The sequence below is a fragment of the Phyllobates terribilis genome, unplaced genomic scaffold, assembly GCF_046119375.1.
Source record: "Phyllobates terribilis strain yellow unplaced genomic scaffold, ASM4611937v1 Scaffold_7__3_contigs__length_470593459, whole genome shotgun sequence".
Taxonomy (NCBI): Eukaryota; Metazoa; Chordata; class Amphibia; order Anura; family Dendrobatidae; genus Phyllobates; species Phyllobates terribilis.
In genome coordinates, this window is record NW_027362767.1 from 307,865,286 (window position 1) to 307,892,550 (window position 27,265).

General features: G+C 39.8%; 1 protein-coding gene across 1 annotated transcript in view; it reads left to right on the plus strand.

The window, feature by feature from the left end:
* STAG2 (STAG2 cohesin complex component) overlaps window positions 1-27,265 on the plus strand; it is a 104,479-nt gene that overhangs the window by 34,473 nt on the left and 42,741 nt on the right. The window contains exons 2-5 of the mRNA XM_073641087.1: window positions 19,012-19,139; window positions 24,718-24,774; window positions 25,599-25,677; window positions 26,777-26,923. Of these exons, the coding sequence (XP_073497188.1) occupies window positions 19,096-19,139; window positions 24,718-24,774; window positions 25,599-25,677; window positions 26,777-26,923 (327 nt within the window). The 5' untranslated portion in view covers window positions 19,012-19,095. The remainder of the gene's footprint in view (window positions 1-19,011; window positions 19,140-24,717; window positions 24,775-25,598; window positions 25,678-26,776; window positions 26,924-27,265) is intronic.

The following is a 27,265-nucleotide window of genomic DNA, read 5'->3' on the forward strand; positions in this document are numbered from 1 at the left end:
CTGAGACCAGAGATCGGTTTGTGAGAAGGAAGGAGCCTGTATAAATATCCCGGGACATATATAGAATTAAAAGGAGATCAGGATAATGAGGAATATCTGGATTTTTTTTTCCAAATTGTGCATTTTTCTGTTTTTCTTTCCCTATATTGTCTAAGTTCACTGGTCCTTGCTCTCCGTGTCCTTCACAAGGCTGTACACACCTCTGTTACATTAGGCTGCCAGTGTTTTTGTCGGCTCTCGGAGGTAATCGTAGTCTTTGGACACCGCATCAGTTGTTTCCATAGTAACAGATGTTAATATATTAGCAGCTATCATTTATAACAATTGTCTTGTTCAGTTTGTGAGCTCAGTTATAGAATAGTGATGTTTAATCCCTGCCCTGTCTTTGACTTCATAGGAATTTCTCTCCTAATCTGCTGGGATAGGTAGTGGTCTATCCATGGTCTGTAGGAAGGAGGCAGCCAATTGGTTTACTTATAAGAGCTATTAACCTTTTCCCTGCCAGAAGATTTCCTGCTTTTGCTACCTCAAAACCGGACTTAAATCATATTATACCACCAAACCCATATACTTTCTGAAAGTAAAAACCTGACAACATGTGGAAATGCCACCCAGCAGTTTACACTTAGAAGCACCTTCATGCAGTTTTGCACCAAAGTAGAACAGTATGAAAGTAAAGTTGTAAGTTTGTGGCTAATATTCTTGTCTACAGCAAAACCTGAGATGCCCAATGTATCCTAAAAATAAAGGTAAATGACGTGCAGGTTTCCGTTAAAAAAAACATAAGATGGATGAACTTATCTTCACGTAGTCACAAGAACTAATGAGACCAAAAAATGTTCATGATCCAGAAGCTGATTACCATTTGAGACACCAAGCTGACAAATGTTTTAATTAGGAGCAGTGGGTGATCAGATTTGCAATTGCTTGTCTTTTATTTTTTCTTTACTACAGAAAAGAGGCCTCCCCCTTCATAATTGTAAGAATCAGAGCACACACATTCCCTGAGTGGTAAGCAGGGTGACAATATGAAGAAATGTCTTTATATCTCCCTCTGCAGCATCTGCTGTACTACAGCCACAACTTGTGACTATACCATAGGGGTTTACTTGTATAGACACTTTTTATAGTGCTACTCATTGATCTGCATCTTCATTCCTAAAGAATATATGCGGTTGTATATGATGTGAATTCCAGTTGACATTTGATAGTTAAAAGTCAGTCTGTAGCGCCACAAAATTAATTTCACCGTAACCCAAAAGTGAGGATTAAAGGGGTATTCTAGTGAGTATAATTTATCTCCAATCCGCATTACCAGAACAGCAGACTCTTCAGCCCAAGACTATGGCTAGGGAAGACCTACATCCCCAATTCTAGTGATCAATGGCGTGTCCGCTTTGAGACCTATACCTATCTAACATTTATCACCTATTCAGTGGATAGGTAATCACTGTTAAAGACTGAAATACTACTTATTTCAGCTAAGTGTGTGTGTGTATAATATAATATTTGTATGTACAAAATATATTACATAACGTGTGTGTGTAAATATATAAAAAAAATATATATATATATAAATATATATATTTTTTTCTAATAATATTACATCCAGATTCGCAAACCCTTTTGTGTTTATGCAGTTGACCCTAGTTGTGTAATTATAGTTACTAATTCACTATTTCGGAACATGGTATAATGTTTGTGTTTTGAAACTTTTCTTAAAGGGTTTGTCTACTACTAGGACAACCCCCTTCTGAATCCGAATGTTTCCACTTATACTCTTCTCCAGTGCCGGCTTTGTTCCAGTGGTGTTGACACGGTCTCTCCTGGGGATCACGTGACATTATGTCACGTGATCACTTTGGCCAATCAGCGCTGGCTTTACCCTTACGTGTGTAGGAGAGAAGAGTGAAGCCAGCACTGATTAGGCCTCGGGGATGGCGTGACATAATGTCACATGATCCTTAGCCGAGAGACCGTGCCGACACCGGGCTCAAGAATAAGTGTTATTGTTTAGTAGGAGGGAAACAGGGATTCAGAAGGGGTTGTCCGAGTAGTGGACAACCCCTTTAACCATGTAGGTGATGCTTCTGCATAGACAGACGCTGTGTCAATGGTTAGACATTGCTGTAGATAGGATTACTCCTATATATTCTGCTCTCAGTAGACTTAAGTGCTCAAAAAAATGAAGGGAACATTGAAATCACACATCTGATCTGAATGATTGAGAGATTCAAGTTGAGAATATTTACTATGTCATTTGTGGTGTTTGTTGAAAACAAAATCCTAATCCAATAGAGGGCTCAATACCAACTCGTCCCAAAAATATAAGTTAAAATGGAAATCACGGGTGAATCCAATTTGCGTGAATTTCATCACAGCAAATCATAATGTGACTGCAGAGTGTATGGCCCCTACACACTTGTGTGCACCCCCGACATTGTCACACTGTAGTGCCTTGCTTAGTTCTTTAGATTTCTCCTATTGATGCATTATACAGACCAACCTCATTGCAGTAACAGCTTAACTCCTTCCCTACCATGTTCAATGACCTGTGAGTAAGGCACTTAAAGGCATATGCACAAACTCTCAGATAAGGCTGTGTTCACATGTCCACTAATCATCCTTTAGAACGGATCCAGCAGCAATCCGTTGACAAAACAGTTATGCAGACACAAATTTTTTGTCCGTCAAAAAAAAAAAAAAATGATTTAAACTGGATCTAGTTTTTTTTTTAATATTGAAGTCTGTGGAAAACTGAAATGTTTTTTTCTTTTATTTGAAAAGGATTCATTTTTTTCTTACTGGATCAGTTTCAAAAGGAGCTAAATGGATGGCTAGTTAATGGTTCTGTTTTCCATAGACTTAAATGTTAAAAAAAAAAAAAAAAACATCCAGTTGAAGTCAGGGTTTTATAGCCTGACAAGGAGGTAGTGTCTGCACAACTGTTGTCAGCGGTTTGCAGCTGGATTTGTTCTAATGATTAGTGGACATGTGAACGCAGCTTAGAATGCAGTAGATGATTTTCTTATGGCTTTCTCTGTCCAGGTGGCTGTTAAGAAAGAACAAAACGTGTTTTTTTTTTTTTTTTTTTTTCCATGAATGAAAACCTGATGATTTTTTTTTTTAATTAACATGAAAGTTACAGCTGTTCAAGAACTACTACTTTTGACAGTAATAGATATACAATTTTTGTTAAAAACCTATAAAGCTGCAGTAGCCTGTCTATACATTGCTCACATCTGGTTGCTAACAGAGCAGATATCTGCTGATCAGTGGGATTTCCACCCCCGTTGACCTCCTGCCGTAAGCATCATACATGCATACAATACAATATACATCAGTATGTTGTGCCAAATAATTATTTTTGCTGCTGATTTGTTCCTTTTTGATAAAGGTTGTTTTTTAAAGCTTTTATTTTGCTCCATTCTGTTGTTTTTACGTTTCAAAAATAGTCAAGCTTGCATTTAATTTTTTTTTTTACTTTTCATAAATCTTTGTCCCCGCCTATCCCATCAAGCATACATTAATGCCTTAGGACATTTTCATACTCCTCGAGTTCTGGCTGACACATCATTGCAGAACAAAATCCCCGGAGACGAGAAGCCATTTTACTAGATATTTGCTGCTGTTGCCTAAGGGTACTTTCCCAGATGAGCTTTTGTTGAGTCTTTGTTGTTGCAGAATCTCTGCACCTATTATTTAAATTAGGTTACTCCCGTTTTTTTATTGCGTTTTTTGTCTGCATTTTCTTAATGTGTTTTTTTTCGTGTTTTTGTCACTTGTTGGTATGTCATGCTACAAATAAAGCTGCTTTGTTTTTGTCTTCCTAGTTCCTACTTTTTTAATTGGTTTTGACAAATTTTTATTGACATAGGGGCGGATTACATGTGTTTTTGATGCTTTTCCGCTGTGGAAACACACTTAAGTCACATGTTTTTTACCTGCAGAATTTCTGTACCTAAGTCAAGTCTATGGGGAAATTCTGCACAGAAAACTTCAAGAAAACTGCAAGAGAAATTGACATATTGCAGATTTAAAACATGCACCACGGGTCTGTTTACGCTGCGTGAAAAAGAAGCAGCATGGGTGTAAGATTATCAATGATCATCATCCACTTATTGATTATCCATAATGATCATCATCCACTTATTGATTATCCATAATGATTATCATCCACTTTGCTGGAACAGTAAGACTTGATGCAGCAAAAATGCACCAAAAGCTCGTTGTGGGAACGTAGCCTAACAGTTTGGGTTCCTTCTTATTTTAAGCGCTATTAAAGTCTGACTACATCCTGCAGTGATGGAACTTGGTTGTAAAGTCTACAGTATATTTTCCGCTGCTGAGCTACTTTATTTTATACGCAGATTCAAAATATTTTATGTTTGTAAATGTGACTTTAAAAAAAAAAACCTTCATGTCACCCAGAGCCACTACCTTACTTTTTTTTTCTCCCATCAACCTAGCCGTATGAGGGTTAATTTTTGGCTGGATGAGTTGCAGTTGTGATTGACACCATTCATTAAACGATGATGTTCTGAAATGTGGGGGAAAATCCAAATGAAAAAATGAAGAGAAACAGAATTCCACCATAGTGTTTTGGTTATTACGGCATTTAATGAGCTGTAAAAAAAAAAAAAAAAAAAAAAATGCCCAGGTCAGTGTAATAATTACAGCAAAGCCAAACATATAGGTTTTTTTTTTCTTTTTAACTACTTCAGTGGCTTGAAAAATTCTGAACATTGTTTATTTTCCGAGACTCATTTTTTGTGCTAAGTGGTCAATTTTATTGGAGTGATTTTGGGGCACATATGTTTTTGATCCCTTTTTGTTGAATTTTTTTGTGGTTACAGTCCTCACGAAACATCAGTTCGGCATTTTCTGTATAGGTTGACCAATTTTACAGATGTGACAATACCGAATGTGTGTATTGATACATTTTTATTTTATAGCATTTTCTTTATATTTAACTTGGAAAAATGGGGTCATTCAAATATTTATTGTATAGCTTATTGTAAAATATATATATACATATATAGATATAGATATGAGAGAGAGAGAATATGTATTACACTACACTTAAAGGGGTATTCCCATCTCCAAGATCCTATCCCAAAATGTAGTAGGTTTAATAATAATATTAGAGATGTAGTATAGTTTGTCTGATTCGCTAGGTCTCTTTCCTCATGTGCAGGCATTGCAGGACCTTAGGTATCCATGGTTACAGCCACTAGCAACTAGCTAATTATCACTGTATCAGTGGTCGTAACCATGGATAACTAAGGGCCTACAAATGAGAAAAGAGACACAGCGAATCAGAAGAACTATACTACATTTCTAATTGGAGTTAATTGCCAATATTATTCTTATTACACCTACTACATATTTGGATAGGATCTTGGATATGGGAATACCCCTTTAAGAGCCTAAAGTGGACGATGGGCAAAGATTGATAGCAGAATTCAAGGCTTTAACTGCAGCATTTGTAACTAATCTCTTACATCTGCTGTTACAAGCAGATGCTAGTTGTGTACCACTGCTGGCATTGACTTGTGTGGAGCGGGCTCTGTTTTTGAGCCCGCTCCATACACCCCGTGCATGGAGTAATAGATGGTCAATGTGTTAAAGGGTTGGTCACTTTTTCTTGTAAGGGCACCTTACCTAACTTGCACTTCTGCCTATAAAGTGGCTGCTGGTGGTGGAGCATGTAACCAGACCTGTCCCTCAGCCTCCTCAATTGTAAATCTCCTCACATGGGAATGCTGCTTTTCTATTGGATGAGGATGGTTTCTCCTCCATTAGCAGCCATTGTATGGATACCAGTGTTAGTCAGTTTGTGAGGTAAGCTGTACTGATGATAAAGTGACCAACCCCTTTAAATTACTGTAATTAATAAAAATACATGCTAATATAAAAATCCTTGCTATGAAATCTGCTTCTACTCTGACTCCTGAATTCATCATTAACTCCTTCACCCTCGGGCAATCTTTTTCCCCGTTTTTTTTTTCCATCGCTTCTTCCAAGAGCCATAACTTTTTTAATTTCGTTTGAGGGCCTGTTTTTTCGAGGAAGAGTTGTACGTTTGAATGACACCATTAATTTTACCATATAGCTTACTGGAAAACTGAAATTTCAAGTGCGGTGAAATTGCAAAAAAATGTGAAATTCCAATTGTTTTTTTATTTTTTTATTTACCATGTTCACTATATGGTAAAACTGACCCGGTAATATGATTCCCCGGGTCAGTACAAGTACGCAAGTACCAAACATATATGGTATATTTTTTATTTAACTAGTGAAAAAAAATCCTGAAATTTGTGTGCAAAAAGTTTTTGTTTCCGTATTTTCCGAGACCCGTAACGTTCTCATCTTTCGGGATCTGGGTCTGGGTAATGGCTTATTTTTTGCGCCCCGAGCTAATGTTTTTATTGGTACCATTTTGGGGGAGAAACAATTTTTTGATCGCCTTTTAATGCAATATTGTGGCAACCCATAAACGTAATTGTGGCGTTTTTGATTTTTTTTCTCGTTACGCGGTTTACCGATCGGATTAATTTATATTTTTTGATTGGATATATCGGGGCGCAGCGACACCAAATGTGTATTTCTTTTTTTTAATTGTCTGATTTTTAATTAAGCAAGAACTTGTGGGTTTTTTGTAAAATATTTTTTACAACTTTTTTTGTTTTACTTTAATAGTCCCCTTAGAAGACTTGAAGCAGCGATTGCCTGTGCTACACATAAAGCCCTGCTTTGTATAGCAAAAATCACAATCTCCTATGAACGCCGGCCACAGGTCGGCGTTTACAGGAGGATCGTGATGACAGGCACGAGGGTCTTCTGCAGACCACCAGCTGTCATGACAACCCATCAGTATCCCGCGATGTGATGGGTGCCCATGGGCTGGACTTGTGACGCACTTCCAGCCGGTGTGTGTTCAATGCTGCGGTCAGTGACAGCGGCATTTAACTAGTTAATAGCAGCCACAGGTGGATCTGGGATCCACCCTCAGCTGTTGGAGACACTTGATGGCTGATTAAATCAGCCCTCAAGTGCAGGGGAAACGTGTGTGTGCTCAGCGCTGGAGCCCGCATAGACAAGGCAGAGACAAGTCCAATGATGTAAATATACGTCATCGGTCGTGAAGGGGTTAAAGAGTAACCGTTGTGTTAATTTTTATTTAAGAAATTCATAGATCACATGAAAATAAGCAACTTTGTATAGTATCTTATCAGGGAAATCTGCTTCTTTCTCTGCCAAAATTGATCAGCCATTATCAAATTGTCATTTCTGAGGTAAAATCTGTATTCAGTGGAGATAGACTTTTTCATTTACTGCGATAGGAGATGGTAGCTGCTACTTATACAATTCTACATAGGAGGGAGGAGCTAGAGACAGAGCTCCTCCCTCCTCTCATTTGTATCTAGATATAATCTTATCCGTAGCAGCTGCCATCGCCTGTCTCAGTAATGGGAAGGTCAGTCTCCACTGAGTACAGATTTTACCTGAGAATTGAGAAGGACTGATCAATTTTTTTCAGAGAGGCAGATTTCTCTCATAAAATATTTCACAAAGTTGCTTATTGTTGTGTACTTTTGATTTATGAAATAAAAATTAAAATGACTATTACTCTTTAACATTATAAAGATGCTAAAATCTATTTTGATGAAGACAAGATAGACTCCCAACTCCAGTGATGTGTTTGACTGCTGTCTCTATGAAATCTTTGAAGTTGGGATGGAGTACAACAGAGGAGCAGAGTGAGCAAGGACAGATCGGTGCTGATGCTTTTCTAGTATAGGTTTCTCTCTCCCCAGAGATGGATTCTCAGTTACACTGCCCAGTACTCCTTCAAAATATGCTCCAGAGAGACAGTAAAGTAAAAATCCCTCATTAATGTGTGTGCTGTGTATAGGCGATTTCATAGGTGTCTATCCACTAGCTCAGGAAACTGGAAAATTAGAGAGATCCTGTAACCAGTAGAAAATGCTACTCTTAAACCACCCTAGGTGATGGCACAAGCTTCACTCTAGAAGAAACTTATTCTGGGAGCCAGGAAAACACTTCATGCTTAAACATGATATACCAACTGTAACATTTGCCAAAATAGGATTGTTTTTTTTTTTTTTTTTTTTTTTCCTTCCTTAGTGTGCTGTGCACTTTAATTTAGTCAGTGTTCACATGTGCAGGTGCAGAAATTACTAATAATTTCTTCTCGAAGTCTCTCAAGTCTAGATGTGGCATTGCAATACAAAACACAGCCATGCACAGACATGGCGGTCTTCCTTAACATTCCGTTTAATGCTGCAGCATGTGATATTTTATAATGACAGCTCTCATATAGGATGTTAATCCAAAAAAAGCAGAAAAAATGAGTATATCAGATCATAAAATGTAACCTTTATTGAATAAAGTCATGACACAATAAAAAAAAAAAACTTAATAAAAAACACTAGTAGCTTCATATGCAAAAGGTGGGTATCGTCAGAATACAAATGAATCACATGTACCATGCAAATGGATCACAAGACACCGAAACAAGAGTGTGGGGCTGGAATATATACACTGCTCAAAAAAAAAAATAAAGGTAACACTTAAACAACAGAGCGCCGCTCCAACGTTCTTTTCGTCAGCCTTCCCTGAAGAGCGCTGACGAAACGTACGTCGGAGCGGCGGGTTGTCCGGTTTGTTTACCTCCCTATTCTACCAGGTAATGGACATCGGCAAAACTCTGTTCATGTGACCACATGTGGGTTAAGTTCAACCTGACCTACTAATGTGAGCTACCAACACCAATCTTATTATCCATACACATTTTTGTGCAACTTTATATTTTGGTCTGTTATAGCCACTGGATCTAATCTACAGGGTGGTCGAAAAGTAGGTGGACAGAAAGTGTAATAAGGTTATGAAGGGGGAGATTTATCAAACAAAATCCAGTAATTTTAGATAACATTATGTGTGGAGTGATGAAGCTTCTTTCAAATTCTCCGGCCATATTAACAGACATAATTGTATTTACTGGTATAATGAGAACGTGCATTTAACATTAGAGCAACAACTAAATGAGCCTGGTGTCAATGTTTGGGGTGGTATTTCAAGTTTTGGTGTTTTAGGACCAATATTTTTTGATGGAACAGTCACAGGAGATAAGTATCTCGAAATTCTAATGAATCAAGTTGTTCCCCAGTTACAGCAACAGCCTAATTCAAATGACCTTTATTTCCAACAAGATGGGGCCCCTCCACATTATTCAAGAGTAGTCCGCGAGTATCTTGATGAAACATTTCCTAATAAATGGATTGGCGGGCATGTTCACCAGACTTGACCCCAATTAATTTTTTCTTTTGGGGAGTACTCAAGGACAAAGTTTATAGTCGAAAACCAAAAAGTGTCAGTGATTTGAAAAATTACATAAGAGATGCATTTCAAGAAATTAATACCAAAAGCGTAAGAGGCGACTTCAAAGCTGTGCAAATTGTAATGGAAAACAGTTTGAGCCCCTGCGTTGATAAAATTTAAGGTCTTATTATTGTTCAGAATAAAATGTAATTGTCAATGTTATGCTTGTGTTAGTAAATTATAATTTTATATATAAATCAAAATAAATGTTGTTATTTTCTGGCCACCTACTTTTTTACCACCCTGTATATATTCCAGCCCCACACTCTTGTTTCAGTGTCCTGTGATCCATTTGCATGGTACATGTGATTCATTTGTATTCTGACGATACCCACCTTTTGCATATGAAGCTACTAGTGTTTTTTATTAAGTTTTTTTTTTATTGTGTCATGACTTTATTCAATAAAGGTTACATTTTATGATCTGATATACAAATTTTTCCAGCTTTTTTTTGAATTCACATCCTATATGAAAGCTGTCGTTACATATTGTTATTTTTTGTGATCATTATCACTACATATGGGATACCATTGTGGGACTTTGGTAAGCTAGCATGTAATATTTTGTTGGAAATGGTGTGCTTCCATGATGTGCCTGGCCAGGATAGTCTTTACTGGCACTGGTGGTTTCACTTTTTCTTGCCCCACCTATACTCATTCAGTTGGTCATATAAGACCGTAGTTTAGGTTCATATTCAGATTGTGTAAGAATCTAGAAGCTATTAAAAAAATTAAAAAAACGAAGCAAGAAAATGGTGATGTCTGAATTGATGGGCACATACCCTTATGGTACTGTACTTATGATGCGTACCAGCCTGTGGCCCAAGCGCTGCAGGAGAGCCGCCGGCGGCTTCCGCTCATCGATGCAATTGAGCGGCGCCATTTTTTTCCCCCACATGCGGACTTTCCTCAGAGGTTAGGTCTATAGGGAAAGCTCGCATGCGGACCTGCAAGAGAAATTGACATGCTGCGGTCTGAAAAGACATGCCACATGTCAGTTTCCGTGGGTGATCCGCAGGTGCATGGAGATGCATAGTGGACATGAGATTTCTGGAAATCCCATCCACTATGCTGTAACATCTGGCTGCTGTGGGTTTGACTCTGCATAAGTCCGCAGCGGCTCCGGATCGTGTGCACATACCTTTAGTATTAAAATTTTATACTAGCCAGCTGAAGGTTCTTTCTGCTCCATGGCCTGAAAAGTCTGTAAGCAAATACACATATATTCACAAGGGGGAACTCTGCATCATTTCTGTGGGGGGTCCCTTAAAATGGCTTACTGCAGATTTTAATACATAGAGATGTTTATGCAGCAAGTTCCCCTACTCCTGGCTGCAGGCAGATGTTGTCCAAATTATTTCAAATGGCCATACATTAGGGAATTTGATTACCATACTTACCTGGTACAGTCTAACCCATCTTTCCCTGCCCTGTAGTGATGATATTTGGCACTTTAGAAGCAGGGAAATATCCTGGTAAGTGTAAGTTGTTGCTATATCATCACATCCCTGCTTTCCAAACATTTAAAAAAAAATAATAATTTTGGAAACCCCTTTAACACTTTCCTGCTATGGCTAATGTCCGATTTGTGCTTTAAATTTTTCCTTCCTTTATTCCAAGGGTCATAACTTTTCCCTTGACGTAACTGTATGAGGGCTTCTCTTTTGTGGGATGAGTTGTAGTTTTGAATGACACCATAAATGTCTGACACCTCAGCACTGCTAACATGTCCCATCTCACCTTGGACACTTGCTTGTCGAGGGCAGCGTGGCACACACACTGCTTATGAACTCTCTTGTGACAGGCGTGGCACACGCACTGCTTATGAACTCTCTTGTGACAGGCCTGGCACACGCACTGCTTATGAACTCTCTTGTGACAGGCCTGGCACACGCACTGCTTATGAACTCTCTTGTGACAGGCGTGGCACACGCACTGCTTATGAACTCTCTTGTGACAGGCCTGGCACACGCACTGCTTATGAACTCTCTCGTGACAGGCGTGGCACACGCACTGCTTATGAACTCTCTTGTGACAGGCGTGGCACACGCACTGCTTATGAACTCTCCTGTGACAGGCGTGGCACACGCACTGCTTATGAACTCTCTTGTGACAGGCGTGGCACACGCACTGCTTATGAACTCTCTTGTGACAGGCGTGGCACACGCACTGCTTATGAACTCTCTTGTGACAGGCGTGGCACACGCACTGCTTATGAACTCTCTTGTGACAGGCGTGGCACACGCACTGCTTATGAACTCTCTTGTGACAGGCGTGGCACACGCACTGCTTATGAACTCTCTTGTGACAGGCGTGGCACACGCACTGCTTATGAACTCTCTTGTGACAGGCGTGGCACACGCACTGCTTATGAACTCTCTTGTGACAGGCCTGGCACACGCACTGCTTATGAACTCTCTTGTGACAGGCGTGGCACACGCACTGCTTATGAACTCTCTTGTGACAGGCGTGGCACACGCACTGCTTATGAACTCTCTTGTGACAGGCCTGGCACACGCACTGCTTATGAACTCTCTTGTGACAGGCCTGGCACACGCACTGCTTATGAACTCTCTTGTGACAGGCCTGGCACACGCACTGCTTATGAACTCTCTTGTGACAGGCCTGGCACACGCGCTGCTTATGAACTCTCTTGTGACAGGCCTGGCACACGCACTGCTTATGAACTCTCTTGTGACAGGCCTGGCACACGCACTGCTTATGAACTCTCTTGCGTTTTCTCTCCAAGACCACTATTTGCATTATTATCTGTGACATGAACAGGCCTTTTGGGATCTGATACTCCATGGTCATTGAGACCAGTAGTGATGATTACAGAAGGAACTTGTTTGGAGCAGTATAGGTATTGCACATAATCACCATAATTACATCATCTTCCGATATCCAATTGAGTGTGATCTGCTCTATTGCATTTTACACTCGTCATTTCATTGATGCACTAGACTGCTGTAATGTTAGATTCTTAGCACAAGGTCATTATTATGCATCATCTCTATAGCAGAATGCCAAAAGTAAAATTCACCTATTGCTAAGCAATTATTCCAACAGTGAACGTGTGTGTAGTGTGTATATATAATATATAGCTTATAAAAGGTTAGGCCTTCTTCACATATCTTGTCATTCGTGTTTCCTTTTTCACCATCCGTGTGTCATCCAGTTGTTTTTCTGGTATGGGTACAGAAAGAATTAAATTATAAAGCTTCTCCTATACTTTGCTGTACTTGTTTTTCATGGACCCAGAGACTTGTATTGGTCCTTGTCATCCGTACTGCCTGAAAAAACCCAGACATGTCTGTGTGTTTTGCGCAGACACACAGTCCATGTAAAAACACGGACATGTGTATAGCACCGTAGGTTATAATGAGTACGTGTGGTATTCATAAAAAGAAATGGATACTGCTCTTACTGGGAACACGGACGTGTGAAGGAGGCCTTTATAATGAGCAGTTTGTGGATTCAGCTAGTTTATCTCCAGCTCTTTCTTGGAGAGCCTGGTAGCGTCTCATCACTTCCTGGGATGTGCCCTCCGTTGTAGAGGAGGGGTGCGGGATGTGCCTTCCGTTGTAGAGGAGGGGTGCGGGATGTGCCTTCCGTTGTAGAGGAGGGGTGCGGGATGTGCCTTCCGTTGTAGAGGAGGGGTGCGGGATGTGCCTTCCGTTGTAGAGGAGGGGTGCGGGATGTGCCTTCCGTTGTAGAGGAGGGGTGCGGGATGTGCCCGCCGTTGTAGAGGAGGGGTGCGGGATGTGCCCTGTGAAGTTCATCCATGGGCTAACTCAATCGGACTACACATGGCATTGGGCATGTGCACCCCCAGCCTGTGTTCTGTTACAGCATTAGATGACATGAGGCATGTGTCTGGTTCACTACACAGGAGACATTCATGGATAAATTGAATTTGACTAATCCGGGGTGAAGTCACATGACCTGCATGTATCATGTGACCCAGCACATGTTTTCTATAATCTGCTCTGTAAATGTTGTGAATGATGCATTCCACTAAGCGAATAGGATTTTGTTAAAGGTTTTTGGTTATTGAGCCGCACATAGAAAAAAAATATTTTAACGAGCCACATTCCTTGCAGGATGAGATGACCTTTTTAGTGATACCATTTTTTTTCTATACACCTTCATTTTTTTTAAACATTTTTGACTTATTGAACTGTTGTAAATGGCATTAATTGTATGGGTTATAGTACAGTAATATAGCTTCGGTCAATACAGATGTGGCAATAACAAATGTGCACTTTTTTGTTTACTTTAGTTTGTACATAATACAGCCTTTTTAGTGGCAAAATATTTTTTTGTACTTTTTTATTTTGAATTTCTTGTCCCCATAAAATATTGTCTTACAATTAGCACCTTATGGTAATTTCGGCTAACATCTTGTAGTAAAATACTCCATCCTGGTCCTCATATTGTAATAATGTCCCCCATCCTAGTCCTTATATTGCAATAACATCCCCCATCCTGGTCCCCATCTTGTAGTTATGTCTCTATCGTGTAGTAATGCCCTCCATCCTGGTCCTCCTGTTGCAGTAATGTCCCCCATCCTGGTCCTCCTGTTGCAGTAATGTCCCCCATCCTGGTCCTCCTGTTGCAGTAATGTCCCCCATCCTGGTCCTCCTGTTGCAGTAATGTCCCCCATCCTGGTCCTCCTGTTGCAGTAATGTCCCCCATCCTGGTCTCCATATAGCAGCCATGATCCCCTTTGTTCCGCTTTTCAAAATACACATTAAAAAAATCCTTCTCACATGTTCTCCACTCCCTCAGTGGACAGTGTCCTCCTCTTCCACAGGGAGGACAGCGCATGGCAGTGATGTCATACACTGCTGGCATGCTGGCGTCATATGCTGGCCTTTGATTGGCCAGTGGCTGCTATTGGCATTGCAACACAGAGAGCTCGTCCTTGCGTTGCGATACATTTCAAATAAATGTGCATCCGAGGAGCCACATTCAATTGAAGAGAAGAGCTGGCACATGAAACAGCCTGAGGGTCCACATGGGGCCCGTGGCCCCTGATCTAAATGAACATACCATAGTTTTTTGTCAGGAAAAGAAATCTGTCACGAGGATTGTGATGGTGACCCTGACTCCAAGCTGTCAGTGGTGGGAGCTGCAGTGTGTGATTACAGTGGTATGCTACTTGTACATCACTTAAGTTAGTCCAACATTTTTTTTAAACTATTATTTACCCCCTTAGCAGTAATGTGCACGATGCATGTAAGTAAATACTTACCAATTGCTTCCTTCCTTGATTCCCATTGCGGTACTGAACCTCTTCTGCCCTAATTGATCACCATTCTGTCTAACCGGTTCATGCAGTGTCTTCTATTTGATCTTATGGAAGGCTGGTCCGCACTGAAGACTCAGTATCGGCCCTTTAGTCAGAATGGTGATCAATGGTTGCACAAGATCAGAAAGTTTCTGGGAACAACAGAAAGCAGCAATCAGTAAGTGTTTTAATACTTGCATTGTGCTTATTTTAACAGTGGCCAAGAAAAAGGAAAGTAAAAACAATTGCCAGAGTGCTACTTTAAAGAGGAGCTGTCACCAGGTCAAAAGTGGCTAGTTTTTGCTTTGATTTTAATTTTGCTGCTCTCAAGTAGTCAATTTTTTTATTTTTTATATTAAAAATCCATCATATGGATCCACCAGGGATATGACCCTTTAATTTGTATGGTCTTTAGCAAAGAAGGGGGTGCGGATAACAATGCAGAGCACCCCTCCAGAGAATCTTGTAAGACACGCCCGCTTGTAAAGACCATAGAAATTAGTACTAATTATACAGACCAATATCTCTTAGAAATATATGGCGGATTTAAGTAAAAAAAATTGAATATTCATGGGAGTAGCAGGAATCCACTAGGAGCATAAGCTGCTACTTTTCACCAAGTGACAAGTTCTCTTTAAGCAGACAACAACTCTCAGTCATAGATGTGTGTGTTTGTGTGTCTCCACAAGGCTGGTAAAATATATATTTGATTGCATTTTCATTCTGGGTTATATGTCTGAAAAATTCGCTCTGTATTGCAGTACCAGCCTTGTGGATGAGATTTGAAGAGTGTCATCCACACGCACCATCCATTGAACAGCGCTGTTTGTGACAATCTATTGCATTGTGATGGTTAAATTGGTGGTAAATCTTTAGTGGAAATCCGTGTTTGGTGATGTTTCTACCACTGCAGAGCTGGTGTGGATTCCTGTAGTGTGTTACTGAGGCTATGTTCACATATCATGTTTTTTTTTGGCGTCAATTTTCTGCAGCAAAATCTAATCTTTCAAGGGCAGTTTGTTCAGGATTTTTCTTGCAGTTTTGGTGATTTTTTTTGGTTCGTTTTTTTTCACTGTCCTTCTGTCTCTTTTTATGCATGTACATAAAGTTCAGTGAAAAAAAACCTCATTCTATTTTGGCATCAAAAATGCTGAAAAAACGCTACCTGCATTTTTGGTGTTTTTTTTCAGCATTTTTTCATCACACATTACTTCCTATGGGTGAAAAATTTTTGAAAGAAGTGACATGCTCTATTTTCCAAAAAAACCCACAAAATCCTGAACAAAAAAAAAAATCATGATGTGTGAACTACGAATTCTGGAATCTCATAGACTTTGGTGCAAAACTTAAAACACAGCTGAAAATTTGCATAGAAAACTTCCTAAAAACCCCCTGAAAAAAAACCATGTGTTAACATAGCCTAAGGGTATACGTTAAGTATTTTGTGCAGAAATTTCTGCAACATTTCCACATCTCTTGGCAGGAAAAATACAGCGACAAAAACGTGTTTTTTGTGCAGATTTTTCCCCACTCATTAGTATGGGTGAAATCTGCAGCAAAAACCCTGAAAAAATTGACATGCTGCAGCTTTAAATCTGCACCCAATCTGCAGGTCACAAATAAACGACGTGTGCATGAGACTTCAGAACGGTCATTCACTTTGCTGGCATCAGGAAAACCTTCAGGTTTTGTGACAAATCTGCACGGAATAAAGGCAGCAAAAATGCAATGTGCAGCCTTTGGCTATGTTCACACATGTTGGGTTTTTCAACGTTTTTTTGCTGCAGATTTTTATGCAAATTTGCAGCTTCGTTTTGCAGTACCAGCAAAGTCTATGAGAAACCAGATTTCTCTGTTCCCACATCTTGTTTTTTTTGTTGTTGCGTATTTTGTGTCTTTGTTGAGTTTTTGGAAAATAGAGCATGTCACTTCTTTCAGCGTTTTTTCACCCATAGGATGTAATTGGTGGTGGGAAAAAAAAAAAAGCGCTGAAAAAACGCACCAAAATTTGCATCAGTGTTTTTGATGGCAAAATAGAATGGAGTTATAAATATAAATAGAGGCAGAAGGACAGTGGGGAAAAAACGCACAGAAACTGCAATACAAATACGCAATAAAATTTTGCTGCAGATTTGTGATGTAAAAAAACCACATGTGTGAACATAGCTAAACACTTCTAAATTAGCATGGCATACACACATATCCTCATACATAATATACATATATCAAAATGAAGGAAGGAAATGCTGTATTGCTATGGGATGCTTCTCATTTGTAAAATTACTCCTACAGCATCAGTACAGACACTGCAATTTAATCTGTAAAGTAGAGGTCCTGTCAGTATTAAATAGGTCCGAAATTACTTTTTTTTTTTTTTTTTTTTTTTTTTTTTTTTAAATTGAGGACCCAGTTGTGTGTTTTTGTCCTGATTTATATTGGCTGAGTTTTTCTTGTTTCCTAGTTTTTAACAATGTTTAATTATAAGCTGGGTGCATTGAATAGTGAGAACTGCCCAGAAAAGAATGCGCTGGAGGAATAACTGGGTCAACCTCTGAATGACCTGTCTTCAGCTTAGGTTTCCTTGGACTAGAGCTCCACCTTGTGATATTTACATAGGACAAAATCTGAAAGCTGAGAGAACACATTTGTTTCCCATTCCTGATGACAGAAATGTTTTACATCATTTATAAATGATGTAACATTTTGTTTTCATCTTTATAACCGGGAGCAGCTCAGATATATAGCCTTATTACTGGCCGGTTATGTATGGATGCGCACATTCTGGCAATATTCTGTGGCTTCATGTCATGGTTTTCAGTTGACCAAGAAACCAAACCTATTACTAATTTATTTATTGTAATATTTTAAGTTTAGGGAAAGTTTGTAGAATGTGACTTTATTCAAAACTGTGGATGGATGTATCTGTGCTTTTATTTTTTCCATTTGTCCTGATTTGACATGCACCATTCACAGGCTTTGTGTACAATATAGTGTTGCAAAGTTCAGATCACATCGCTTCTTGTGAAAGTGGTTTCCTTTCATTATTAATTCACATTACAGTGTACGTAATTGGCTTTTTGTATGTAGCTACTTCTGATGGAGTCGACACTTTGGACTTAGCAGGGGCTTCCATAAAGCTGATGTGATGTGTTTTGTGGCTGTTCCCATTACACCTACAAACCCTTCTGGTGTGTAGACTTCAGAAATGTTCATAGTGCTGGTGTAGGAGGCGGTCATGGAAATGTCTACTAAGGTACCTGCTGCCTAGCTGGTAACCTTGTAGAAGAAATGGGGTCTCGTTTTGGCACAAAGAATGTGTGTGTGTGTATATATGTGTGTCTGTATGTATATATTTTTAATATAATGATTTTGACTGATTATGACGGTGTCAATCTTATGTTTTGTCGTTTTATTTTTTTACTTGTTTCCCTACTTTTGCACAACTAAAAATACATCTTTTTCTTAGAGTGATAAAACAAAAAAAAAAATTGCTTTTCTATTTTAAAAGGAAAAACTACCATACTTTCATGTTTTTTTGGGGGAAGGGTTAATTAAAAATAAAAAGCAGCACTTTTTATTTTTATTTTTTTACCTCTACTACTTCTGCAGTGGGGTGTATAATGCTTGTCAGGTATAAGAGGCTGACAGGCCTCCTATTAGGCTCTGCCTCTGGATGTCACAGTCAATAGCTCCCTCTGGTACCCGATCACCACCTATATAGTGTCCTCTGCCTGTTCGAACCCTGGTCCTGTCCAGTGCCCACCCTCTTCCAGCAGTTGCACCAAGTGGGATAAATGGAAGTCTTAAATTATGAAAACTGTATTTTTTTTTTCATGCAACTATAAAATACTTTAAAACAGATATTCACATCCTTTCAGGATTTTTGGTATTAAAATCGTTCATACTGCCAGCCCCTTGAAATTCTTTAGCTATATAAATTCTTCCAAGGTAATTTTTTTTTTTTAATAAACATAACTCAGAAGTAGAAGTGAAGCTTGGAAAGTGTATAATCTTTAGTTTGTTAGGTGGAGGTTCTAGAGGCAGCCCAGATATGCTGCTGCAAGTTCTCCGGAAGCTGCACTAACATTCACAATCTCACATTATATAAAGCGCTGACTTGTGATCTGAAGTATATAATTTTTTCTTCTGGTTGGACTGCTCATAGAGGCATTTGTGATGAGCACCTGCATTCTACAACAGTTTTGATACTGCACCTCCAATATACTATTTAAGGCTTACTCGCATCTCTTTAGTTGGAGTTCTCCGTATAGTCTAGATTATTGCTAATATATTGTATTTTTTACTCTTTTATAGGTGAACGGTAATTGCTCTTCACAGCTGGGCGGTGTATGAACCAGATATTTCCGAAGCATTTGTTTTTCAGAAGATGATAAAGAAATGATAGCAGCTCCAGAAATCCAAGCTGACTTCAATCTCCTCCAGTAAGTAACCACCAAATCCGGTTTCTCTTTTTCTCATTTAGGATGGATAGTCACGACAACTTTAACCGCAGCAAGTTGATGGGGCCGTATTGCGACTCCTAGGGTACCGCAGCAGTGACAAGCAAATGGCAAAAAGAATCTGACCAGGTTGGATCTTTTGTGACTTGCTTGTCACGGTACCCTAGGGTTCATAATATGACCCCATTCACTTGTATTGCTCTGTGATGTAGAAGTTACGCATTGTGATGTTTGACCTTGTGACTTGCGTTGCCCTGCACTTTGAATGGCTGGGACACACACTGTGCAGAGAAATGGCTAAAGGGTATTACCCCTTTCTTTTTAGGGATCATTGTAGTACCCAGAGGATGGACCTCCATTTTTCATGAACTTATGGTATATCCTATTGCTATATTCTCATTTCTTAAAGGGATTGTCTGGGCCAAATTAAACTTTGACATTGTGTGAACAATAACAAGTTCAGTCATGCTTTCCTGTCAGTACCCAGCTGGATCCAACAGCTCCAGGGTTGTCACAGAGCGAGGAAGCAAACATCCGCCAGACTATTGCAGGCTGTGATTAGCTGCAGAGGTCAGGTGACTCTGAGCAGCATACCATCATAAAACATCCAATGGCGCACTGCAACCAGTCACAGGCTACAGCTGTCTGGCGGCTAGTGGACATGACTTCTTCCTCTCTCTGTGCAGACCATGGAACGGCCTGCATTGGATCCAGGAGGGTGACAGTAGTGGAGTATTCTTAAGTTGCTATATTCTTTACATATTTCTTCTGCTGGGCAAAGTTTGTCTTCCTGGTCAACCCCTTTAACCACTTTACCCCCAAGGGTGGTTTGCACGTTAATGACCGGGCCAATTTGTCCAATTCTGACCACTGTCACTTTATGAGGTAATAACTCTGTAACGCTTCAACAGATCCCCTTGATTCTGAGACTGTTTTTTCGTGACATATTGTACTTCATGGTTGTGGTAAAATTTCTTCGATATCACTTGCGTTTATTTGTGAAAAAAAAAAACAAAAAAACAGAAATTTGGCGAAAATTTTGAAAATTCAGCAATTTTCAAAATTTTAATTTTTATGCCCTTAAATCGGAGAGATATGTCACACAAAATAATTAATAAATAACATTGCCCACATGTCTACTTTACATCAGCACAATTTTGGAACCAATTTTTTTTTTTTGATAGGGAGCTATAAGGGTGAAAAGTTGACCAGCGATTTCTACATTTTCCAACAAAATTTACAAAACCATTTTTTTAGGGACCACATCACATTTGAAGTGACCTTGAGAGGCCTTTATGACAGAAAATACCCAAAAGTGACATCATTCTAAAAACTGCACCCCTCTAGGTGCTCAAAACCACATTCAAGAAGTTTATTAACCCTTCAGGTGCTTCACAGGATTTTTTGGAATGTGGAAGAAAAAAAATGAACATTTAAACTTTTTTCACCAAAATGTTAATTTAGACCCCATTTTTTTTATTTTTGCAAGGGTAACAGGAAAAAATGGACCCCAAAATTTGTTGTGCAATTTCTCTTGAGCAAGCCAATACCCCATATGTGGGGGCAAACCACTGTTTGGGCGCACGGTAGGGCTCGAAAGGGAAGGAGCGCCATTTGACTTTTTGAATGTAAAATTTTCTTGAATAATTAGCGGACACCATTTTGCTTTTGGAGAGCCCCTGATGTGCCTAAACAGTGGAAACCCTCCACTAGTGACACCATTTTGGAAACTAGACCGCTCAGGGAACTTATCTAGATGTGTGGTGAGCACCTTGAACCCCCAGGTGCTTCACAGAAGTTTCAAACATTGAGCCGTAAAAATAAAATAGGAGAAATTGCACCATTCAATTTGTTGTGCAATTCCTCCTGAGCATGCCGATACCCCATATGTGGGGGGAAACCACTGTTTGGGCGCACTGCATTGTTCGGAAGGGAAGGAGCGCCATTTGACTTTTTGAATGTAAAATTTGCTTGAATAATTAGCGGACGCCATGTTGCTTTTGGAGAGCCCCTGATGCGCCTAAACAGTGGAAAACCCCCACAAGTGACCCCATTTTGGAAACTTAAGGATTTTCCTCAAGGATTTTATCAAGGGGTATAGTGAACATCATGAACCCAGAGGTACGACACAGAATTTTATAACAATAGGTCATCATATTGAATAAGTTGTCATTAGTCTTGAGTGCAAGTGCTCACTACTTGAGTTTGCATCGGGTGCTCGGGTATGCACCATGTATCGCGGGTGCTCAAGTGACATGCTCGAGTCCCCGCCCGCATGTTTTACGGTTATTACACCCAAAAAAACTTGTGGGGATCGCTCGTGCATGGCAGGCAATCCCCGCAAGGTTTTTTTGGCTGTATAACAGCTGCAAAACATTTGGGGAGGAGACTCGAGCATGTCACTCGAGCACCCGCCATACTCTGTGCATACCCGAGCACCCTAGGCAATATCAAGTAGCGAGCACTTGGGATCAACACTAGTCGCTATATTGTCATTTTTTTTTCTTTACTTTCGAAAAAATCCCAACCCTAACCCTAGCACAACCCTAACCCTAGAGTTTATTTTTTACGCCGTTCCTCGTGCTGTATAAGTGATTAGACGTCTTTATTCTTCGGGTCGGTGCGATTACAGCAATACAAGATTCATATCGGGTTTTTATTATTGACAGCTGTCACACACTAAAAGGCCCTTTTTTATTGTTGCAAAGACTAGTTTTTGCATCGCCATATTTTGAGAGCTATAATTTTTCCATATTTCGGCCAACAGTCATGTGACTGCTTGTTTTTTGCGGGACAAGTTGACGCTTTTATTGGTACCATTTTTGGGCACATGACATTTTTTGATCGCTTTCTATTACGATTTTTGGGAGTGAGAATAAAACAATTCCGGAATCTTTTTTTTTTTTTCGCGTGAGGTAAAATTGATAAGGCAGCGTTATACTTCGGGTCAGTATGATTACAGCGGTACTACATTTATATTTTTTTTATGTTTTGGCTCTTTTACACAATAAAAACAATTTTCTAGAAAAAATATTTTTTTTGTATCACTTTATTCTGAGAGCTATAACTTTTTTTATTTTTCAGATGATGGAGCTGTATGGCGGCTTTTTTTGCGGGATAAGATTACGTTTTCAGCGGTGCCATTTTTATTTGCATTAGTCTTTTTGATCATGTTTTATTGCATTTTTTGTTTGGCGGTATGATGATAAAGCATGTTTGTTTTTTTTTTTTCTTTCTTTCAACGGTGTTCACTAAAGGGGTTAACTAGTGGGACAGTTTTGTATATGGATACTTTTATTGTGTTTTTTTTTCCCCACAGTATTTATTTATGGGTACAATATATTTATATTTTTTATTTTTTTTTTATTTTTCTAAATATTTTTACAATTTTTTTTTTTTCCCCCCACATCATGATTCTTTTTTTTTACTTTTACACCTTGTCCCACTATGGGACTTTCACATTTTTATTTTCAGATTGCCTGTATAGCATAGAGAGCAGCAGAAGCTTCCTGTGCTATACAGGCTGTCACTGCTGCAGAGGGAGAAGATACTTTGGTCATGCACTGCGCATGACCAAAGTATCTTCCTGCTGTCTGGTGACCCGGATGTTGTCATGACTACATTGGGTCGTCATGGCAACATCCGGTAGCCGCGGCACACCGCCTCAGACGCTGGCAGGAGAGGTGAGTATCAGCGATCACCTCCCTTGCCCCCGCAATGCTGCGATTGACTTCGATCACAGCATTGAGGTGGTTAATGTGCAGGGAGCGGTGCAGGACCACTCCCTGCACATAGTACCAGGTGTCAGCTGTGACAATCAGCTGACACCTGGTGGCGATCGCCCCGTACCGCTTGTGTGCAGCCACGATCGCCATATGACCTAATAGTATGTCATTGGTCCTATCGGCCTAGGTCACCATGATGTACTATTAGGTCACACGTCAGAAAGAGGTTAAGGTGGGATCTTGTTTTGCTTACTTTCCTGTTTCCAACTGTTCCAGTTTCCTGTCGCTCTTAGAATTGATGAAGGTTCCATTTTTGACATGTAATATAAAGATAAGTCATGAAATATTATGGTCTCAAAACTATTTATTATTTAAATGTTGTTAAATTATGGTAACATTTAGGATGAGAGCACACAATGTAGTTTTGTGAGCAGAAACCAGCTAAGTAAATGAAATTTTCCATGCATAAATTAACTTGTAGGCTATTTGCCCACGATGCAGAAATGCTGCATATTTTTTCCGCTTCTCCTTGGCAGGAAAAACGCATGCGGATTTTACATGCATTTTTCCCGCCAGGTAGAAGCGTTTGTCAAGCGTTCTTCACATGCATTTCCGCATGCGGGTTATCAAGCGCTTTTCCAAGCGATTTTAGCATCACTTGGAAAAGTGCTTGACAACTTGTTCACAATATATAAATCCTTGCAACCGGCATGGATTTATAGTAGTGTGACCAAGTTAGTTTAAAAAAAAAGAATAAGAATGGTTAAAAAAAAAAGAAGATTATTCTTACCTTCTGATGTCCTCCCAGTGTTTTCTCCGCTGCATCCGGTGTCTTGGGCGGCTCGTGGTGGTGTGAAGGACCTGCGGTGATGTCATTGAGTCATGTGACAGGTCACATGACTCCATGACGTCATGGCAGGTCCTTCACAACACCGAGACCCATACAGCAGACCAGACGGAGGGGAGAAAACACCGGCAGGACATCAGAAGGTAAGTATAATCTTTATTTTTTATTTTAAATTCTTTTTTTAACAGGTTCTATTGTACCCAGGTCTGGAGGAGAGTCTCCTCTTCTACAAACCCGGGTACCATCTTCACATTGAACCGTGTGATATCCGCATGTACAGACGCAGTGATGCGGTTGTCACGCGGTCCAGTGCGAGTCAATTGCGGCAATTACACTGCGTGTCCGCAAAATTAATGGACATGCTGCGTATTTTTCCCCAATGATAATCCGCAGCGGAAATTTCCGCAGCATGTGCACAGCACATGCGGATTATCATTGGGGACCATGGGGCACTTATAACCAAGCATTTTTTAAGCGTTTTCACTGCGGAAATTCCGCAGCAAAAACGCTTGAAAAATGCATAGTGGGCACGCAGCCTAAGACGTTAAAATGTGAATGCACTGAAAATTGCTGCTGATTTTTAGCTCTGAAAATTTGCAGATTTTTTGTAGTACAACACCTGTGTATGGTGTCTTAGAAATGGGAGGGGGATATGCAGAATTGAACACTTGCTGAGGATTTTACATAGGTAAAGACTCTGCACCAAACTCTGGTATGAATTCTATGCAGGCTTGCTACAAAATCCTCAATGGAAAAAGTCTGCAGCTTGTGGATTTATACCGTGTCTGCAAATTGAGATTCTGATTTGGCTTTTATCCTAAGTCATATTGCACGACTCGTTAAAGGGTTGATTATGACTTGTAGGATTGCTACTTCCAATAGGTGGCGCTATTGAGTACAAGTCCTCTTTTTCTCTGAAGAGGCAATTTGCATATTGTACATTTTCAACTTTCTATCTTTTTTTTTTTTTTTTTTTTTTTTTACACAGACCCCTGGATCCTTCTCTCCATGATATGGGTCCACTGTCCTGCAATGCAGGACCAAGGTATGTTACCCTACCTCCTGACACTTTGTGAACTGATTAATTTTATGTTGATAAATGTTTCCAAGCTAAAAGAACCTTTACCTGTCCGTTTTGATCTCATGTAAAATTGCCGTGTTGGGAAGACACATTTACTATGAATTTTAATTTTCGAAGTTGCTAAATACATTTTAATTTGGTAAAGGAAACCTGTCACCAGAAAAAAATGCTATTAACCTGCAGATATGGAGTAAGTAGCGTTGCTTAAATGCTCGGCGCCTGCACTTAGCCAAACGCTTTGGGGAGAAAATGAACTTTATTTCCCCCGCCAGTGTTCCGGGTTCAGTCACCGTTGTGTGTATAGAGAGCGGCGGCTGTAACAGCGCCCCTAACTGATACTGGTTCTGCATTGGGGCTCAGCTGCCAGTTAATGCGGGGGGCACAGTAACAGCCGCTGCTCTGTATACTCGCGCCGGTCAGTCACCCCCGTGACTGAAACTGAATGCTGCAGGGGGGAATAAAGTAAATTTTCTCCCCGCAGCGCTAAGCTAAGTACAGGCGATGGTCAGGTTCGTAACGCTATTAACCCCATATCTGCAGGTTAATAGCGTTTTTTTCTGGTGACAGGTTCCCTTCAATGGAAAAGACATCATAATTTATCTTTATCATACAGATATCCTGAAACATAAGATTTATTTGCACTTTGACAAACATGGAAAGGTTTAGGGAAAGTATTTGACTGCAGTAATGTTATAATCTACACTATACAGAGATAAGTAAGGATGGCAGGCTTGTTTTCCTATGTGAATATAGTTCCTTGTATACAAATTTTCTCTTTAAAATTTTAGGGATACAGACACTCATTTCTCATCAGATACCGACTTTGATGACTCTGAAGGAAAAATCCCAAAACAAGGCAAAGGAAAGGTATGCCTTTTTTAGATTTAAAAATTGCTGAATGATCATTTATGACACTGTATAATAAATTACTGTATTTTTCGGACTATAGGATACATCTCTCTATAAAATGCACCCTAGTTTCAGACAGCATAAAATAATAATTAAAAACTTTTCTGGTGATGTAAAGAAGTGGAAGGATCAATATAGCTAATTAAAATGCACTAGGGTGGAATAGGGAGGGAATAGATTTATTGTTAGTGTTTCTCTGCAGCATGTATTATACACACAGATTTACAGCATGCACGTTATATGCACTTTGCAGAGCACGCATATACTTATCAAGGCTGCATGCACAGTACATTCACAATCCGCTCTGCCACACACACACTGCTCTGTTACTCAAGCACGTGCACCTCTGCTGCACAGCCATGAGCAGCTCTGTTACTTGCACAGGAACGCTTCTCTGCTACGCGCAGCTTTGCTACACAAACGCAGCTCGGCTGCGCGCACACAAGCGCAGCTCGGCTACGGGCAGCTTTGCTGCACACAGGCATGTGGTCAGTTTAACATTTTAACAATGGTGGAGGGTCCTATTTAAATTTAGTAGTGCTACTCTAATTGTCAGTAGCCCTGGCCTAAAGTTTATGTTCAAATGTCTCTTGACGTACGTTTAACATTGTTTTTTTCTGGCTGTATACTAATAGACTGCTAATAGTTAGCTTTTATAGTGCAATCCATACAGCAGCCAAACAGAAACCACAGAGGAGGCATTGGGAGAAGGGAGAGGGGTCTCTGAAATTGTGGCTAGATCATAGCCCCATACATATGGTGACAGCTGAAGACTAGCCACCTGCTAAGGTCCGTAATAGAAGTGATTGATTTAGAAAGAAAACTCAGCAGAGCAATAAAGCAAGAAGTGCCTTCAGCAGAGAGACCTTTTTATTTTTGGGCAGTAATGTTTTTGTAAATCCTGTAACAGTCTCTAAAGTTTTTCATACAGATATTTACAAATGTTGATATTGTATGTGCCTGTGTTAGATCTTTTAGGATGTCTTTAATCAGATTAATCTGATGTCTGAACGACGACAGTGTGGTAAATGACAAAAATTCCATTTTATCATAACAGAAGGGAAAGAAAGTGACTGCAGAAAGAAACAGAGGTGCTCCCTTGAGAGGCGGGGGTCCCAATTGGATGAATGGACACCATCAACAAAATGGAGTGGAAAACATGATGCTTTTTGAAGTTGTTAAAATGGGAAAAAGTGCAATGCAGGTGACTTGTCTATTTGTTGCACCTTACATAGTACTACTAGTAGGTTATATAGCTTGTAGGCCTAGAAAAAAGCACAAGTCATTCAGTTCAGCCAGTTAACCTGCAGGGATAATTCAGAGAATACACCAGTATTAGTTTGCAGCAGGGCTGTGTACTGTGCAAACCACGGCTCCAATTCCTGTTTTGCCATAATCTGATTCCTTCATAAGTGGCCTTTAACCCCTTCACGCCGTAGCCCTTTTCTGTTTTTGCGTTTTCATTTTTTGCTCCCTTTCTTCCCAGAGCCATAGCCTTTTTATTTTTCTGTCAATATGGCCATGTGAGGGCTTGTTTTTTGTGGGA